This window comes from Oncorhynchus nerka, linkage group LG18 (genome assembly GCF_034236695.1).
Source record: "Oncorhynchus nerka isolate Pitt River linkage group LG18, Oner_Uvic_2.0, whole genome shotgun sequence".
Classification (NCBI taxonomy): Eukaryota; Metazoa; Chordata; class Actinopteri; order Salmoniformes; family Salmonidae; genus Oncorhynchus; species Oncorhynchus nerka.
The window spans coordinates 66,715,049-66,735,073 of NC_088413.1; the positions used below are offsets into that span (position 1 = coordinate 66,715,049).

Consider the following 20,025-nt stretch of genomic DNA (forward strand, 5'->3'; position numbering starts at 1 on the left):
AACTTTGCACCCGGTGTGAACGTTTAGTGACTGTCGAGTGAGCAAAGAGAATTACCTGGCAATCTGGTCCTCATGGTAGCAGGGATATCCTGGTCTAATAGAATGTCACTACTGTTTCCCTCTGCTGTCCCACACCCTGACACACTATTAGGACAAGACCACAACACCTAGTTACCACGCTGTTCTCCCCCTCCTATCCCTCCCTTTGTTACATTCAATTCTTCTCTGTTTCTCCCTTTTCCCCATCACCCCCTTTCTCCTTCTCTCTCTGACCCTTTCCATTCTCTTCACTTACCCTCTCCCTGGTCTATCTTTCTCCCTCTTCTCCCTTTCTATCTCTTTCTATCTCTCACACCTCCCCCATCTCTGACTCTTTCTCTTCCCTGCACTTTATCTCTCTCTCTCTTCCATCTCTCTCTTTCTCTTCCCTGCACTTTCTCTCTCTCTCTCTCTTTCTCTCTCTTCCATCTCTCTCTTTCTCTTCCCTGCACTTTCTCTCTCTCTCTTTCTCTCTCTTCCATCTCTCTCTTTCTCTTCCCTGCACTTTCTCTCTCTTCCATCTCTCTCTTTCTCTTCCCTGCACTTTCTCTCTCTCTCTCTTTTTCTCTCTCTTCCATCTCTCTCTTTCTCTTCCCTGCACTTTCTCTCTCTCTGACCCTTTTTGTTACTTTCACTTCTTCTACCACCCTCCTCTCTGGTCTCTCTCTACCGCCCCTCTCTGGTCTCTCTCTACCTCCCCCTCTCTGGCCTCTCTCTACCTCCCTCCTCTCTGGTCTCTCTCTACCTCCCCCTCTCTGGTCTCTCTCTACCTCCCCTCTCTGGTCTCTCTCTACCTCCCTCCCTGGTCTCTCTCTACCTCCCCTCTCTGGCCTCTCTCTACCCCCCTCTCTGGGCTCTCTCTACCCCCCTCTCGGGTCTCTCTCTATCCCCCTCTCTGGTCTCCCCCCCCTCTCTGGTCTCTCTCTACCCCCCATCACTCTCTACCTCCCTCTCTGGTCTCTCTCTACCCCCATCTCTCTCTACCTCTCCTCGCTGGTCTCTCTCTACCCCCATCACTTATCTACCTCCCCTCTCTGGTCTCTCTCTCCCCCCCATCTCTCTCTACCTCTCCCTCTCTGGTCTCTCTCTACCCCCCTCGCTGGTCTCTCTCTACCCCTCATCTCTCTCTACCTCCCCTCTCTGGTCTCTCTCTACCCCCATCGCTCTCTACCTCCCCTCTCTGGTCTCTCTCTACCTCCTCTCTCTGGTCTCTCTCTCTACCCCCATCACTTATCTACCTCCCCTCTCTGGTTTCTCTCTGCCCCATCTCTCTCTACCTCTCCCTCTGGTCTCTCTCTACCTCCCCCTCGCTGGTCTCTCTCTACCCCCCATCTCTCTCTACCTCCCCTCTCTGGTCTCTCTCTACCTCCCCTCTCTGGTCTCTCTCTGGTCTCCGGAGGGAGCGAGGGAGGGATGAAGGACCATCGTTAAGTGAATGACCAGATTACATCAGTGTATTCCGTCGTCATGGCAGCAAGCTCCGGTGTGTGTGTGTAATTGATGTGGTTGTGTATTGGTTTAGCTTGGGTTAGGCCATAATTGGGACTGTTTGGCCAATCCAAACAGGTGTACAAACTAATCCACCTCACTCACTCAGGGCCGCTGTGTGTGTACGTGTGTGCAGGCTTGTTCTAGACCACTCTCTCTCTCCCTACCTACCTACCTCTCTTTCTGTCAGTCCAGGGGTTTGTGTACAGGGCCAGTCTCCAGACAGAAGAGTGTGCTGTTAGCAACATAATTAGATCTAAAATTAGCCAAAAGCCAGAAAGACAGTTTTCATCTAGGCTTTCATCACCTATAAGCCCAAGAAATTAATTATTGTGAGATATCAGTGGAGTCCCAGAGAGATAGCTGGGCCTCTGTTCTCAAGCCATTAAGCTGCTATCAGGAATATCATGTCTGCTCAGCACTCCTGAACCCACCAGAGAGGAGAGAGAGAGAGAGAGAGAGAGAGAGAGAGATAAAGAGAGAGAGAGAGAGAGAGAAAGATAGAGAGAGAGAGAGAGAGAGAGAGAGAGAGAGAGAGAGAGAGAGAAAAGAAAGAGAGAGAGAGAGAGAGAGAGAGAAAAAGAAAGAGAGAGAGAGAGAGAGAGAGAGTGAGAGGAAGAGAGAGAGAAATAAAGAGAGAGCCCAACTGGCCAAATAACATGGGTTCAGACATGAATACACCGCACCGTGCTTTTCACTGCCTACACTATAGGTCATGGTCTGTTATCCTTGTCTCTGTCTGTAGGAAATCAACCATAACACATCAACCTAATCTACATAAACACACTTCATAATGAAACATAAGATACACACGTGAACACAACCACAAACGCAAACAAGAGACCCCCTAGGGGGGGACTATGTACTGTGAAATGTAGTCACAACCATAATATCAAGTATGAAGCAAAGTTATATTATTTGAAGAAGGATCGATCAGATTTGATTCAGAGAAAGAGTTTGGCTTCTCTCTCTACATTAAGGGTCCACCTTGCTTCCTCTCAAGTGCTTCAGCTGGCTGGTTCAATGAAGCCCGGGTTATCTTTACAGTCATCAAGAGGCGGCCATATTGAGGGATAATCTAGTGTAAAATGAAGTGTTCCACTACTGTAAAATAGACTTAACTTCACACTCAGGTGCATGAAACCATCAGAGCCTTGAAGATAGAATTAGAAATGCAAGCTAATAGAACAGACACGATTCCCTTATCTTGACGAGGTTAACCAACAGTAGTGTCTTTATGTAATGCAGTTCTGAATGTTTCACCTTCCTGAACACATCCCAGGTCAGGGTTGAAGTAGATATGAACTAGAGGGAAGAAGGCAGAACCATGTGACCTCTGAGGTGAAGAATATGGGAACGTGGCTTTGTCTGAAATAGTACTTTGTCCCCTATATAGTGCACTAGTTTGGGCCAGGCTAAAGAGGATCCTATTCAGGCACATCCTGCATCATGCAGCACATTGACAGGTCCCCTATATAGTGCACTAGTTTGGGCCAGGCTAAAGAGGATCCTATTCAGACACATCCTGCATCATGCAGCACATTGACAGGTCCCCTATATAGTGCACTACTTTGGGCCAGGCTAAAGAGGATCCTATTCAGACACACCCTGCATCATGCAGCACATTGACAGGTCCCCTATATAGTGCACTAGTTTGGGCCAGGCTAAAGAGGATCCTATTCAGACACACCCTGCATCATGCAGCACATTGACAGGTCCCCTATATAGTGCACTACTTTGGGCCAGGCTAAAGAGGATCCTATTCAGACACATCCTGCATCATGCAGCACATTGACAGGTCCCCTATATAGTGCACTACTTTGGGCCAGGCTAAAGAGGATCCTATTCAGACACACCCTGCATCATGCAGCACATTGACAGGTCCCCTATATAGTGCACTACTTTGGGCCAGGCTAAAGAGGATCCTATTCAGACACATCCTGCATCATGCAGCACATTGACAGGTCCCCTATATAGTGCACTAGTTTGGGCCAGGCTAAAGAGGATCCTATTCAGACACATCCTGCATCATGCAGCACATTGACAGGTCCCCTATATAGTGCACTACTTTGGGCCAGGCTAAAGAGGATCCTATTCAGACACATCCTGCATCATGCAGCACATTGACAGGTCCCCTATTTAGTGCACTACTTTGGGCCAGGCTAAAGAGGATCCTATTCAGACACATCCTGCATCATGCAGCACATTGACAGGTCCCCTATATAGTGCACTAGTTTGGGCCAGGCTAAAGAGGATCCTATTCAGACACATCCTGCATCATGCAGCACATTGACAGGTCCCCTATATAGTGCACTAGTTTGGGCCAGGCTAAAGAGGATCCTATTCAGACACATCCTGCATCATGCAGCACATTGACAGGTCAGTGTTGAAGGGTCAACAGAGTTTAGAGGTGAGGCGGCCCACCTGTGAGCTGTCGGTGCAGCCGGCGGTGTTACAGGCCCGGAGCCAGTACCCGTACTCCTGGAACGGACGGATCCCACCCACATCTGTAAAGCTCCTCTCGTCTCCTCGGTAACGCTCCTGTCCGTCACGCAGCACCACGTAGTGGCTGATGTCACCTGGTGGAACGGGAAACAGACCAATGAGAAAGCACAAATGTGTGTGTGTGTGTGTGTGTTCTGTGTTCTCGAAGCATACCATTGGGCTTGGCGGGAGCCTGCCAATGTAGTTGTACGACGTCATCACGGTCGCCTAGGCGACTCCAGTGGGGCGGGGCCACTCCCCAGGGCGTGTCCTCATTGGTTGTCACCACAGTGACGTTGCTGTAGCCACGCCCATAACTGTTCCAGGCCGATACTCTGTACTCATAGGTGGTATATGGCTCCAAGTCTGAGTCTGGGAATATTGTTATAACCAGTTATAAACAGTAATACCCAAGTAATAACCAGGTCATAACCAGAATCAGTGGCCAATAGTGAAGTAACAAGAGAAGACACATGACACAGAAAGTAGCAGTACAAAAAAGGCCATATAAAAGATTCAGCAACATGACCGTAAAAGTTCCCCATGCTGTCTCATGGGGAGTATACACTCAAACACACACACACACACACACACACACACACACACACACACACACACACACACGCACACACACACTCAAACACATAAACACATAAACACACACACACACACACACACACACACACACACACACACTCAAACACACACACACACACACACACACACACACACACACACACACACACACTCAAACACACACACACACACACACACACACACACACACTCAAACACATAAACACACACACACACACACACACACACACACACACTCAAACACACACACACACACACACACACACACACACACACACACACACACACACACACACACACACACACACACACACACACACACACACAAACACACACACACACACACACACACACACACAAAAGTACTCCTTATGCATACATCTTGACTGTGAACATATGTGAGATAGATCCCTTACAGGAGAGCTTTACGGAAAGCAAACGCAAACGTTTCCTCTGTTAGCAAGAGCAGTGGCTATAAACAAAGTCCCATGCCAGCATTAATACAAGTCCCAGTTTAGAGCAGTATACCCTGGACACTATTTGCAAAACTGTGTGTGTGTGTGTTAGAGCTGGGATGATAATACCAAAATTACAGGCACCGACATCGCCTTCCTCTTACCCAAGAATTTTGCTCATGTCAGTCATTTTCAGTGATTTTACTACACAACGTTCCTGTAGATTGTTGTAAAAACATAAGTAATACATCTGATCATTCTGGATCCTATTTTGACAGGTTGCACATTAAAATATCTATCATGAATTCCCTGGATATGTTTCATGAAATAGCTGACCTTTTTAATTATAGGCTACCATCTCAGTTGTCTTACTTGGCACTGGAAAATAATTGTCTAGAGCCCTGCTGCTAATGTAAAGTAAAATGTATTGTTGTATTTATCTTTATCGAGTAAAACAGTTACATTGATCGCAATTTGACTTTTTGTCCATATTGCCCATCTCTCGTGGCAATGTTGTGTTTGTATTTCTGTGAAACCGGACATTGGTGATTTTAATCATTAGTTTGCATTGCAGCCAACGTGGCTCATTTTTATCTTAAGTGTATGTGGTTAAACTGAGCTTAGTAGTGGATGTATGGTGTGTAAGATGTGTGTATGAGGTGTTTGCATGTGTTTCTGTGGTATGAAAGCGTTGTGTGTGTTTGCAGTTTGAGTTGGTGTGTGTGTGTGTGTGTGAAACATCTGGTGGATGGCGGGCAGCGACAGCTTTATGTTCCTCTGCCCAGATGGTGTCACAGCGTTGACTAGAATCACTCTCTTCTCCTTTCCTCCACACAATGCCAACACTCACACATCCTCCACCCCGCAAACTACCATTAGTCTTGATTAAACAGACGTAACTAACCAAATAAATAATGTGCAGAAAGAGTACACACACACGCACGCACGCACGCACGCACGCACGCACGCACGCTCACTCACTCACTCACTCACTCACTCACTCACTCACTCACTCCGGCCAGATAAATAAGAGTGAGACCTCAAGTGGTGTTTAAATGGCCATCTTAAAGTTGTAATGATACAGAGGTGCTCGCAGGCCCACGACACCACCCACCGGAGACTTACAGCAATTAGCAAACAAGCAGCTGTTTCAGCACGTGTTAGTGTGAGCGTGGAATGTCATGGAATATGCATTGGTCTCCAATGTCACATGAATTTACACAATCATTTATTTGTTGCCACAGCTACAACTTGCCCAGTAAGGTTGTTTCTGATTGGTCAAGACTAAAGCTACTCTAAATAACCACTGAGGGTGCTAATGAAGTTGTAGTGTTGAATGTAATGTACAGTAGTCATACCTGTGTAGCTGTATCTATTGGCTAGTAGTCATACCTGTGTAGCTGTATCTATTGGCTAGTAGTCATACCTGTGTAGCTGTATCTATTGGCTAGTAGTCATACCTGTGTAGCTGTATCTATTGGCCGGTAGTCATACCTGTGTAGCTGTATCTATTGGCTAGTAGTCATACCTGTGTAGCTGTATCTATTGGCCAGTAGTCATACCTGTGTATCTGTATCTATTGGCTAGTAGTCATACCTGTGTAGCTGTATCTATTGGCTAGTAGTCATACCTGTGTAGCTGTATCTATTGGCCAGTAGTCATACCTGTGTAGCTGTATCTATTGGCCAGTAGTCATACCTGTGTAGCTGTATCTATTGGCCAGTAGTCATACCTGTGTAGCTGTATCTATTGGCCAGTAGTCATACCTGTGTAGCTGTTATCTATTGGCCAGTAGTCATACCTGTGTAGCTGTATCTATTGGCTAGTAGTCATACCTGTGTAGCTGTATCTATTGGCCAGTAGTAGTCATCTATTGGCTAGTAGTCATACCTGTGTAGCTGTATCTATTGGCTAGTAGTCATACCTGTGTAGCTGTATCTATTGGCCAGTAGTCATACCTGTGTAGCTGTATCTATTGGCTAGTAGTCATACCTGTGTAGCTGTATCTATTGGCTAGTAGTCATACCTGTGTAGCTGTATCTATTGGCCAGTAGTCATACCTGTGTAGCTGTATCTATTGGCTAGTAGTCATACCTGTGTAGCTGTATCTATTGGCTAGTAGTCATACCTGTGTAGCTGTATCTATTGGCTAGTAGTCATACCTGTGTAGCTGTATCTATTGGCTAGTAGTCATACCTGTGTAGCTGTATCTATTGGCTAGTAGTCATACCTGTGTAGCTGTATCTATTGGCTAGTAGTCATACCTGTGTAGCTGTATCTATTGGCTAGTAGTCATACCTGTGTAGCTGTATCTATTGGCCACTCCACTGTAGATCAAATCTTCTTGGGAGGAGCAGAGGGCTGGATCAGACTGTTCCAAAGGAGTGTGTGCGGTCATGGGGGGGTGTGAGGTCATGGGGGGGTGTGAGGTCAGGGGGGTGTGTGAGGTCAGGGGGGTGTGTGAGGTCATGAGTGAGTGTGTAGTTTGCGGTGAGTTTAGTGTTGTGGTTTCAGGGGTGTGTGTGGTGTGGAGTGTGTGTGTAGTGAGGACCCAGGTACAGATGTAGAGAGACAGGTTGAAGGAACAGGACCCACAGTAGGCTGTGGAGGCAGCAGAAACTGAACACAGAGTACTGGGAAAACACTGGGCCTGGAAAGGAGACAACACACTGCAGTTAGACATACAGAATGCACACACACAACGTTTGTTTTAATATCCTTGTGGGGACCTAACAATTTATTCCCATTCAAAATCCTATTTCCCTAACCCCTAACCCTGACCCTTTAACCTAACTTTAACTCTAACCTCAAACACTAACCCTGAATCTAAGTCTAACCCCTAACCCTTAACCTAACTTTAACCCTAACCCCAAACACTAACCCTGAACCTAAGTCTAACCCCTAACCCTTAACCTAACTTTAACCCTAACCTCAAACACTAACCCTGAACCTAAGTCTAACTCCTAACCCTAAACCTACCCCAAATGTTAACACTAACCATAACCTCTAAGCCTAAAATATCCTTCTCCTATCCATGTGGGGACTTCTGATCCATATTTGTATTTCACTGTGTCTAGTATTCACATGACTGTATATACAGTATGTGTGTTTCTGTCTGTTACCATTAAGTGTAACTAAGCCATGGTATGGTATGTATATACCGGTTGGTTTCTTCAGGAAGCCATGTGTGTGAACATGTATGTGAACATGTGTGTGTGTGTGTAGCGCGGCTGCTGCCTTAATGACATCATTAGGAGATAATGACAGTTCCTCCCCAGTACTCTCCTCTCTCTCTCTTCTTCTCCTCTTACCTTTCTTGCTCTCATGCTGGGATAGGAACACACTATCACAGCCTGGGAGCAACTGATAAATGGGCTATGAATCAGGTCCCTGACTCTTGAGGAGTGTGTGTGTGTTCAGATATATAGATATAGATATACATTCAGACCTGCTGTCATCCCACATGGCTACGACACAGTCCAATATACACTACATGACCAAAAGTATGTGGACACCTGCTCATCGAACATCTCATTCCAAAATCATGGGCATTAATATGAAGTTGGTCCCCCCTTATCTGCTATAACAGGCTTTCCACTATATGTTGGAACATTGATCTGGGGACTGGCTGCAAGAGCATTAGTGAGGTCGGGCACTGATGTTGGGTGATTAGGCCTGTCACGCAGTCGGCGTTCCAATTCATCCCAAAGGTGATAGATGGGGTTGAGGTCAGGGCTCTGTGCAGGCCAGTCAAGTTCTTTCACACCGATCATGACTCGCTTTGTGCACGGGGGCATTTTCATGCTGAAACAGGAAAGGGCCTTCCCCAAACTGTTGCCACAAAGTTGGAAGTACAGAATCATCTATAATGTCATTGTAAACGGTCATTGTAAACTGTAGCGTTAAGATGTATTATTCTTCCTCCACCAAACTTTACAAACTTTACAGTTGGCACTATGCAGATGGGCAGGTAGAGTTCTCCTGGCATCCGCCAAATCCAGATTTGTCCGTAAGACTGCCAGATGGTGAAGCGTGACTCATCACTCCAGAGACAGTGTTTCCACTGCTCCAGAGTCCAATAGCGGCGAGCTTCACACCACTCACTCTAGCAGGGCTTGTTGGACTTGTTGGAAAGGTGGTATCCTATGACGTTGCTACGTTGAAAGTCACTGAGCTCTTCAGTAAGGCCATTCTACTGCCAATGTTTGTCTATGGAGATTGCATGGCTGTGTGCTCGATTTTACACATCTGTCAGCAACGGGTGAGGCTGAAATAGCCAAATCCCCTCATTTGAAGGGGTGTTCACATACTTTTGTATTTATAATGATTACATGAATAATGATTGATAAAACACTAAATGCCAAACTATTTCTAGAAGTCAGGTAGAGACACATACAGTATAGTATGTACACTACTACAGATACAACCTCCCCACCCCCTACACAGAGTCATAGACAGATGACTCTGCCTCCTTACCTCCTTCACTAGTCCAGATGACACTCTGTCAGCACACACATGTCTGTGGGGGTTGTAGCCCACTCCGTTACAGCACTCCTCTTCCTGGTTGATGACCTCTGACCCGCAGCACTGCAGATGAACCGTTCCGTTACCAGCAGGATGCATTCTAGGAAAACCATCATGGCCAACACAGCAGAGCGATGTGGAGGAGTTCAAATAGTCCTCCCCACAGCAGGACAGACCTTGGGGTACACACACACATGTGCGCACACACACACACACACACACACACACACACACACACACACACACACACAATCAGTGAAGCGTTAGTTCAAATGTGTGAAAAAAGGACTCAGTCTCAGACTGACACTGAAACTAACCATCTTAACCAAATCAAAATAAAGTGTCTTCTTCTGTGTGTGTGTCTGTCTATGTGTCTGTGCATGTGTGTGTGTGCGTGACTGTGTGTGTGTATCCCAGTGTATCTAACTTTCTGTGGCAGTAGACATCCTCCCTGGGACTCCCTGAAATGTGTTGTCAAAACTGTGACACGTGCGTTGTGTACGTCATTTGTGTAGTTTGCGTGTTGCTGAGCCTGCCTGCTGCCACACGTCCACCGCCATTACCCATCAACCCTCGCTCCTCTGCTCATTGTCCGTCAGCCTCTTCTCATCTCTCTTACTCTCTTCATCCCTATATTCTTCTTCCTATTTCTCCCTAGCTTTCTCTCCTTTTCTCTTTCTCTCTTCCTCCCTCCCTCGCTCACATTCTATCTTTGTTTCGCTCTTTCTGTCTCTCTCTCTCCCCCTCTCTCTCTCCATCCCTCCCTCCCTCCCTCCCTCTCTCTAATGGCAGTGCTTCTAATGCAGTTTGACTGGACCAGCATGGACCCTCCACCTGACATGACTCCACCACAGCGAGCAGAGACACACACCTCTACACAAAGAGAAAGGTTAAATAAACAGATATGGGATCTCCACCAAGGACGGGTGACAACATACACGGAGAATTAAACGGATATCGTGAATGTGAACGACGTAGGACATTAAAGATGTTTTCCGCTATAATATTATTCCCCATTGCTGCTGCATGTCGAATGTTAAAGTGTGGGGGAGGGATACGCCTGTATCCTGAGCTGGTATCTGTGACAAAGACGTGTGATGTCTCTCTGCCATGACACCCTAACCTTGACTATCATGGTTAAAATGGAAAAATGGCTTCTGTTCATCTCAAAATGTTCTAAAGGAGGGAAGAACAAAGCCTTTCTCTGCTCGCTGCTCGTCTTCATCTGTCACTCTCAAGCATGACTAGCTAATGTTCTCTAGTCATATAGCCATAACTACTACTGTATTGTCCTAATGTCCTCTAGTCATATAGCCATAACTACTACTGTATTGTCCTAATGTCCTCTAGTCATACAGCCATAACTACTACTGTACTGTCCTAATGTCCTCTAGTCATACAGCCATAACTACTACTGTATTGTCCTAATGTCCTCTAGTCATATAGCCATAACTACTACTGTATTGTCCTAATGTCCTCTAGTCATATAGCCATAACTACTACTGTACTGTCCTAATGTCCTCTAGTCATATAGCCATAACTACTACTGTATTGTCCTAATGTCCTCTAGTCATATAGCCATAACTACTACTGTACTGTCCTAATGTCCTCTAGCCATACAGCCATAACTACTACTGTATTGTCCTAATGTCCTCTAGTCATATAGCCATAACTACTACTGTATTGTCCTAATGTCCTCTAGTCATATAGCCATAACTACTACTGTATTGTCCTAATGTCCTCTAGTCATATAGCCATAACTACTACTGTATTGTCCTAATGTCCTCTAGTCATATAGCCATAACTACTACTGTATTGTCCTAATGTTCTCTAGTCATATAGCCATAACTACTACTGTATTGTCCTAATGTTCTCTAGTCATATAGCCATAACTACTACTGTATTGTCCTAATGTTCTCTAGTCATATAGCCATAACTACTACTGTATTGTCCTAATGTCCTCTAGTCATAGAGCCATAACTACTACTGTATTGTCCTAATGTCCTCTAGTCATATAGCCATAACTACTACTGTATTGTCCTAATGTCCTTTAGTCATATAGCCATAACTACTACTGTACTGTCCTAATGTCCTCTAGTCATACAGCCATAACTACTACTGTATTGTCCTAATGTCCTCTAGTCATATAGCCATAACTACTACTGTACTGTCCTAATGTCCTCTAGTCATATAGCCATAACTACTACTGTACTGTCCTAATGTCCTCTAGTCATATAGCCATAACTACTACTGTATTGTCCTAATGTCCTCTAGTCATATAGCCATAACTACTACTGTATTGTTCTAATGTCCTCTAGTGATATAGCCATAACTACTACTGTATTGTCCTAATGTCCTCTAGTCATACAGCCATAACTACTACTGTATTGTCCTAATGTCCTCTAGTTATACTGACATAACTACTACTGTATTGTCCTAATGTCCTCTAGTCATATAGCCATAACTACTACTGTACTGTCCTAATGTCCTCTAGTCATATAGCCATAACTACTACTGTATTGTCCTAATGTCCTCTAGTCATACTGACATAACTACTACTGTACTGAGCTAATGTCCTCTAGTCATATAGCCATAACTACTACTGTATTGTCCTAATGTCCTCTAGTCATTTAGCCATAACTACTACTGTACTGTCCTAATGTCCTCTAGTTATACTGACATAACTACTACTGTATTGTCCTAATGTCCTCTAGTCATTTAGCCATAACTACTACTGTACTGTCCTAATGTCCTCTAGTCATTTAGCCATAACAACTACTACTGTACTGTCCTAATGTCCTCTAGTTATACTGACATAACTACTACTGTATTGTCCTAATGTCCTCTAGTCATATAGCCATAACTACTACTGTATTGTCCTAATGTCCTCTAGTCATATAGCCATAACGACTACTGTACTGTCCTAATGTCCTCTAGTTATACAGCCATAACTACTACTGTACTGTCCTAATGTCCTCTAGTCATATAGCCATAACTACTACTGTATTGTCCTAATGTCCTCTAGTCATACAGCCATAACTACTACTGTATTGTCCTAATGTCCTCTAGTTATACTGACATAACTACTACTGTACTGTCCTAATGTCCTCTAGTATACAGTGTCCTCTAGTTATACTGACATAACTACTACTGTACTGTCCTAATGTCCTCTAGTTATACTGACATAACTACTACTGTATTGTCCTAATGTCCTCTAGTTATACTGACATAACTACTACTGTATTGTCCTAATGTCCTCTAGTTATACTAACATAACTACTACTGTACTGTCCTAATGTCCTCTAGTTATACTGACATAACTACTACTGTACTGTCCTAATGTCCTCTAGTCATATAGCCATAACTACTACTGTACTGTCCTAATGTCCTCTAGTCATTTAGCCATAACTACTACTGTACTGTCCTAATGTCCTACTGTAGTTATGTCCTCTACTGAACTAACTACTCTAGTCTACAGCCATAACTACTACTGTACTGTCCTAATGTCCTAGTTATACTGAGCACTGTACTGTCTGTCAGAGGACAGAACACAGAACCCTCTATATTAGTTCCATACCTCTGTAGCAACTGACAGAGCACAGAACCCCTTTATATTGCAGTTCTAGACCTCTGAAGTGACTGTAACAGTGTGTGAGTCCTGTGTTCTTCCTATGGTTCCAGATCTCTGTGGTAGTGACTGTAACAGTGTGTGAGTCCTGTGTTCTTCCTATAGTTCCAGATCCCTGTGGTAGTGACTGTAACAGTGTGTGAGTCCTGTGTTCTTCCTATAGTTCCAGATCTCTGTGGTAGTGACTGTAACAGTGTGTGACTCCTGTGTTCTTCCTATAGTTCCAGATCTCTGTGGTAGTGACTGTAACAGTGTGTGAGTCCTGTGTTCTTCCTATAGTTCCAGATCTCTGTGGTAGTGACTGTAACAGTGTGTGAGTCCTGTGTTCTTCCTATAGTTCCAGATCTCTGTGGTAGTGACTGTAACAGTGTGTGAGTCCTGTGTTCTTCCTATGGTTCCAGATTTCTGTGGTAGTGACTGTAATATTGTGTGAGTGGTACGTTCTTTCCGTGGGTAAACCACCACAACTTTAATTACCCGGCTACCTAGTTCCACGGTGATAAATGGCTAATTGCTTAATAATCTAATCAGTGTTCGTTCTTTGCGCATATAAACTCTGACAGAGCCATTAATCCACAAGCTCTTTTCACTCAGCCGCCAAACGGGTGGCTTCAGCTGATTCTCTCTTGCTGCCGCGTGCAGGCTCTGTGGCTCCGCCGAGCGATGCGGCATAAATCACGGGCCGTCGTGACATAAAGATGTCTGACGCGCGCTAACTCACTTAGGGACGGCAGCTGTTGCGGAGCGGGGCTCGGTGGCGATTCCCAGGGCGCATCACTTCAGCTTCAATGACTTGCAAATAAACAGCTCAACAGTTTTCCAAAATAGCTTTCTCCTCTCCTCTCCAGCAGCAGCAACCCTCACACACACACGCATGCAAACACACAACACACACACACGTCCCTGTCCTATCTTCTCTTCCACTTCCCTTCCGGATGCCCTCCGCTATTTACAGGGTGTTTAATCATCTTTACCTCCTCCCTCCCTTCCTCTTCACATTCCTTCCTCAGGGAAATGTGAACTTTGATACTGTGACCTGGTCAAATCAAATGTAATTGTATTGGTCACATGCTTGGTAAAACAACAGGTGTAGACTAACAGTGAAATGCTTAGTCACGGGCCCTTCCCAGCAATACAGAGAGAACATAGAGAGATAATAAAGTAATAATGATTCTTACAGTGACTGTTCAAAACCCCTCCATCCATCTGTCCTTTCCTACCTCCCCCTTCTCCTCTTCCACTTCCCCCCATCCTCTTTCCATCCCTTTCACCTTCCAACCAAGCAGTAGAGAGAGAGAGAGAGAGAGAGAGACAGAGAGAGAGACAGAGAGAGAGAGAGAGAGAGAGAGAGAGACAGAGAGAGAGACAGAGAGAGAGAGAGAGAGAGAGAGACAGAGAGAGAGAGAGAAAGAGGGACATAGAGAAGGTACTCTAGTCTGACATCTCTAAAGCTAAACTTCAGTTATTTTCATATCAGTATTTCAACAGAAACACAATCTCTGTACACACTCACACACAGACACACACATAGACACACACACACGCACACAGCATTGCACAGCACAGCGCTGTAGCTAATCTTCAGATTGATGATGGATTTGCATACATTCATTAGAGCGCAGGGGACTCGTGCCGACAGAAGGTGCTTAGGCAGTGTGAATTAAGGTTCATTCACTTAATGAGAAGTAAATATTTAGCCTGCAATGAACAACTGATAAAAATGTGTGTCGTGGATTACGCTAGCCTTTCGGCTACTAAACCCCAACTTAAAACAAACAAAACACTTTTAAATACCTGAATATATTAGCCCCCCGTTTAACTTTATACACATGCATACAGGTCCACACACAAGCATGGCGACACACACACAAGCATGGCGACACACACACACACACACACTTTCAAAGTCACAGACACGGCACGGAACAAGCACTCTTTACGATCCAGGAATAGCACTGGTAAAGGTATTCAATAACAGAGAGTTTCACTGCTATATTCATATTCCTGTGTACTCTGCATTACCGGGGGGACTGTGGATAAGCCACACACCAAACCCCACACACCACCTCCTGGGAGGATGCACTGTGTGCTGTGATGAAATCAGATTGAATTGACTTTCTCACACGGTGTGTTTGTGTGTGACAGGACAGAAAAGCTGGGCCGGCAGTTTACACCAGTCCCCGAGGACCATCCCCTAGAGACACACAGCAGGCACCTGTCCATGTGCTTATACAGATGTAGGATCTTCATTTGATCACTCTTTTGCTACTGAGAATTCCCCAGCACAGCAGGAAACGCAAACTTGCAGTGTGTTTTAGTTTTAAACAGGCTTCTAAAGTTTGTAATCCACTATGACATTTAAGACTTCATTTTCCTTAAAGAAAAATGTATCAACCCTACAAAAATTTCCATTATTTTCCTGCTGTAGCAAACTGGCTCAAATTAAGATCCTACATCTGAACTTCTCTCTGATAGAGGGAGTGATAGAGATAGCGATGGAGAGAGGGATGGAGAAATAGGGAGAGTGTGAAAGAGAGCGAGAAAGGAAGCAGGTGAAGCACAGGTAAAAAGACCCTGAACATGAGACTGTATTGATCGCCCCTCACAGATGCACTCTCAAGTGTGTGTGTGTGTTTGTGTACAGTGCCTACAGAAGGTAAACACCCCACTTGGAATTCTTTACATTTTACTGTGGTACAAAATGGGATGAACCTTTTACTGCAGTGGGCTGAATCAGGGTCACACACCGCCCGGGCAATGAAGGACTGGCTTCGTAAGAAGCATTTCAAGGTCCTGGAGTGGCCTAGCCAGTCTCAGGATCTCAACCCCATAGAAAATCTTTGGAGGGAGTTGAAAGTCCGTGTTGCCCAGCAACAGCCCCAAAACATCACTGCTCTAGAGGAGATCTGCATGGAGGAATGGGCCAAAATACCAGCAACAGTGTGTGAAAATCTTGTGAAGACTACAGAAAACGTTTGACCTCTGTCATTGCCAACAAAGGGTATATAACAAAGTATTGAGATAAACTTTTGTTATTGACCAAATACTTATTTTCCACCATAATTTGCAAATAAATTCATTAAAATCCTACAATGTGATTTTCTAGATTTTTTTTCCTCATTTTGTCTGTCATAGTTGAAGTGTACCTATGATGAAAATTACAGGCCTCTCTCATCTTTTTAAGTGGGAGAACTTGCACAATTGGTGGCTGACTAAATACTTTTTTCCCCCCACTGTATGTCTCATCACAATTCTATCTCTGAGATCTAATCAAATCAAATTTTATTAGTCACATGCTCCGAATACAACAGGTGAAATGCTTACATTCGAGCCCCTAACCGACAGTGCAGTTTAAAAAATAACGGATAAGAATAAGAGATACAAGTAAATAAAGAGGAGCAGTAAAACATAATATATACAGGGATGTGCCCATACAGAGTCAATGTGCGAGGGCACCGGTTAGTTGAGGTAATATGTACATGTAGGTAGATTTAATTTAAGTGACTTTGCGTAGATGACAACAGAGAGTGGTGTGGAGAGAGGCAATGTGAATAGTCTGGGTAGCCATTTGACTAGATGTTCAGGAGTCTTATAGCTTGGGGGTAGAAGCTGTTTAGAAGCCTCTTGGAAATAGACTTGGCGCTCCGGTACCGCTTGCCGTGTGGTAGCAGAGAGAACAGTCTATGACTAGAGTGGCTGGAGTCTTTGACAATTGTTAGGGCCTTCCTCTGACACTGCCTGGTATAGAGGTCCTGGATGGCAGGAAGCTTGGCCCCAGTGATGTACGACTGTCACGGTGTGCTTGGACAATGTTAGTTTGTTGTTGATGTGGACACTAGTTCCTTGGACTTCATGGTATAGGTTCTGCTCTGATATCCACTGTCAACTGTGGGACATTATAAAGACAAGTGTTTTTATATTTTTTATAAATCATGTCAAACAATTAAGTTGGCCACTGGTGGACTCCAATTAAGTTGTAATGAGATTACAAGTCATTAGGTCATTATTGTGAAGTTACTACAATGTTGTTGATCCATCCTCAGTTTTCTCCTATCACAGACATTGAACTCTGTAGCTGTTTTAAAATCACCAATGGCCTCACGTTGACGTCCCTAAGCAGTTTCCACCCTGTTCTGCAGCTCAGGACGACTGCATCTGTCTGGGTGGTTCAATACATCATCCACAGAATAATTATTAACTTGACCATGCAAGGTTAAAGAGATATTTAATGTCTGATTAGTTATTGTTACCCATCTACCAATCACTGCCCTTCTTCATGAGGCTTTCGAAACCTATACCAAGCCACCACTTACAAACCATCTGCTAAAGTGTGTTTGTGTGTTTACTGTTTGTTAGAGCAATTGTTTGTTTCAGAGTGTGTTCGTAATGTATTTCAGTAGCCTTTGCTTCAGTTCCAGAGCTTTCCCTACACTTTCCCCACTACTTAGTAATTAGTGTTTGACTGAATCCACAGCCCAACTCTAACCCTGGGTCTCCAACACAACAGGTAACAGCTAGCAGCTAACAGCTAGGTGCTAATGTAATGGCTGGAGGATGTTAAGGCTATTAAGGTAACTCAATAGAAAAGACATCATCAGAAACACATTAAAAGGAAATGTCTTCATCTGTTCAGCCTCCACTCCGTCTTTTAAAACACCCCAGATAGACGACGCTTGTTTAGGACGTACTGTCTGTTCGTCTGTCGATTGGTCCCCAGTGCTGATGTGAGAGCTTTGGCAGAACAATGCGAGGACATTCATGTGAGGGATGATTAAACATGGCGACACACACACACACACACACACACACACACACACACACACACACAAAATACACCATAAAATGCACGCGCATCACCACCTCACACACCCAACTTCATCTCGTCAGGCTCAGCTCTTAACTACAGGGATCATTTCCTCCAGCAAATGGTCACGGTGTCCTTGAAAAACATATTTGCTTATTATGTTTTTTTTTCCTCCTTTCTTTTAGCATCATCACAGCCGTTTCCATCACCCGGCTGATGATGGCGCCGCGTTGACATAACACCCCCGGACCGAGAGGCTTTTAACACTTAAACGGTGAAAAGGGATATTCAGAATTGCCCTTGAACGTTTGGGCTGGTGCACACAGCACACAGGCGGAGGGGGAAGAGTTAGGGGAGCGCACACACTGGGAAGTAGCGACTTAAGGAAGGGTGAGAAGGGGGTGGGTTAGAGAGGGGCACACACAGCAAGGAAATGACTCATAAGGGGTTAGGAGCTCTGGGAGGCCAAACAGCCGTGAGTCCGAAACTATCTTCATCCTCCAAACAACAAAACCAACTAAAGTAAATCAAGTGGCTCAAGAGAGGAGTCTGATACTGTATTAGTCTGAAAATACTGTCTGTCACCCCAAACACTCCAACTTGCTGTTAGTAAGGATCAACGTTTTTATGGAACATAAACTGAAGACTGAACCAACAGTTCTTTATCCTCAAACAAACCCACTAACTAATGGATAGGCTAATATTACATATACTACAGCATTATTGTGGTCTAAACGTCTGTTTACTGTCATTCTCCTGACTGCAACCTGCTGTTACACTAAATCTGTTTAATGTAAGATAACTACAGTATTAAAACAGGGATTGGAGTTGGTTTTCTGCCTTTCATCTTTCTCTCTACCCTGCTGCAGAGTTTTATAGAGTGTGGTGACCTGGAGAGTGTATGTGAATGATAGTTCATAACCACACAGTCAGTCCAGGTCGTATAATCCCACTACGCTACTGCTTTTGTATGGATGATACTTGTACTCAAGTATTTCAACTATCGTGTTATCCATGTTTATGTGTTCCTTGCTGTATTTTGTAATCTTGGACAGGCAGTTGTTGAACATGAGGGCAGTTTCTCAACTTACTGGCATGGTTAAATAAAGGTTAAATAAATACATGAAATATATGGCTGATGTGGCTGTTTATATCACATTACCTTGAACAGGTTCAACTGATCACATTTTCTTTTCCTCTTTTATTCTATTTCACCTTTTTAATTTCCCTTTTTCCCCCGGCTCAAATTCAATAGCCCTGCTCCGAGGATACACACATTTGTATGTGTGTGTGTGTGTGTTTGTGTGAGCCGGCAGACAGCCTGTCTCCCAGCATTGCTGTTCCCCCGTGGAGGGTGTGTATGGTTCTTGACAGAGCAGAGTGTAATGTGTGATAGATCGCACTTCAGGGACCTGATAATCACATCACCCTCTATCGCCTATCAGCTGGCCACCGCAGGACACCCTTCACACGGACACAGGGAGCCCTCACGCTCCCCTCCTCTCTCTCCCTCTCTCTCTCCATCCCTCTCTCCATCCCTCTCCACTCTTCCTCTATATTTTTCTTTACTCTTTCCTAAGCCCCCACTATTTCTTTCTTTCTTTCTTTCTTTCAATCTTTCTTTTCTTGATTAAAATTCATTTGGATTAGCTGCCTTTGTCCTCTCTCACTTTACTATTCTCTTCCACAGTCAGATCAAACAAGTCATTCTGGTAAAACTTCCAAAAGTAGGGAAGGTTAACTGAACATGAACTTCTCAGCAGCTATGTCCTGCTGAGGACGAATCCTTCGGAGTGTCGTTGAAAGTGTTGTTGCCAAGGTTAAGTAGCCCGTCCTATAATAAGTGTTGCTGTGTGTGTGTGCGTGCGTGCGTGCGTGCGTGTGTGTGCGTGCGTGCGTGCGTGTGTGCGTGTGTCTGTGTTTGGCAGGGAGCAGCAGACGCTCAGGTCAGGGCTGGAGCGGCGGCCCCGGGCCCTCCGACAGTGCAGGCACCCGGCAAATGGCCTT

The 20,025-nt window shown here is 44.7% G+C and overlaps 1 protein-coding gene across 1 annotated transcript in view; it reads right to left on the minus strand.

Moving 5' to 3' along the window:
• Window positions 1–20,025, minus strand: part of ush2a (Usher syndrome 2A (autosomal recessive, mild)) — a 458,847-nt gene that overhangs the window by 97,680 nt on the left and 341,142 nt on the right. The window contains 4 exon segments of the mRNA XM_065004287.1: window positions 3,952–4,106; window positions 4,186–4,383; window positions 7,361–7,712; window positions 9,539–9,762. Coding sequence (XP_064860359.1) covers window positions 3,952–4,106; window positions 4,186–4,383; window positions 7,361–7,712; window positions 9,539–9,762 — 929 coding nt within the window.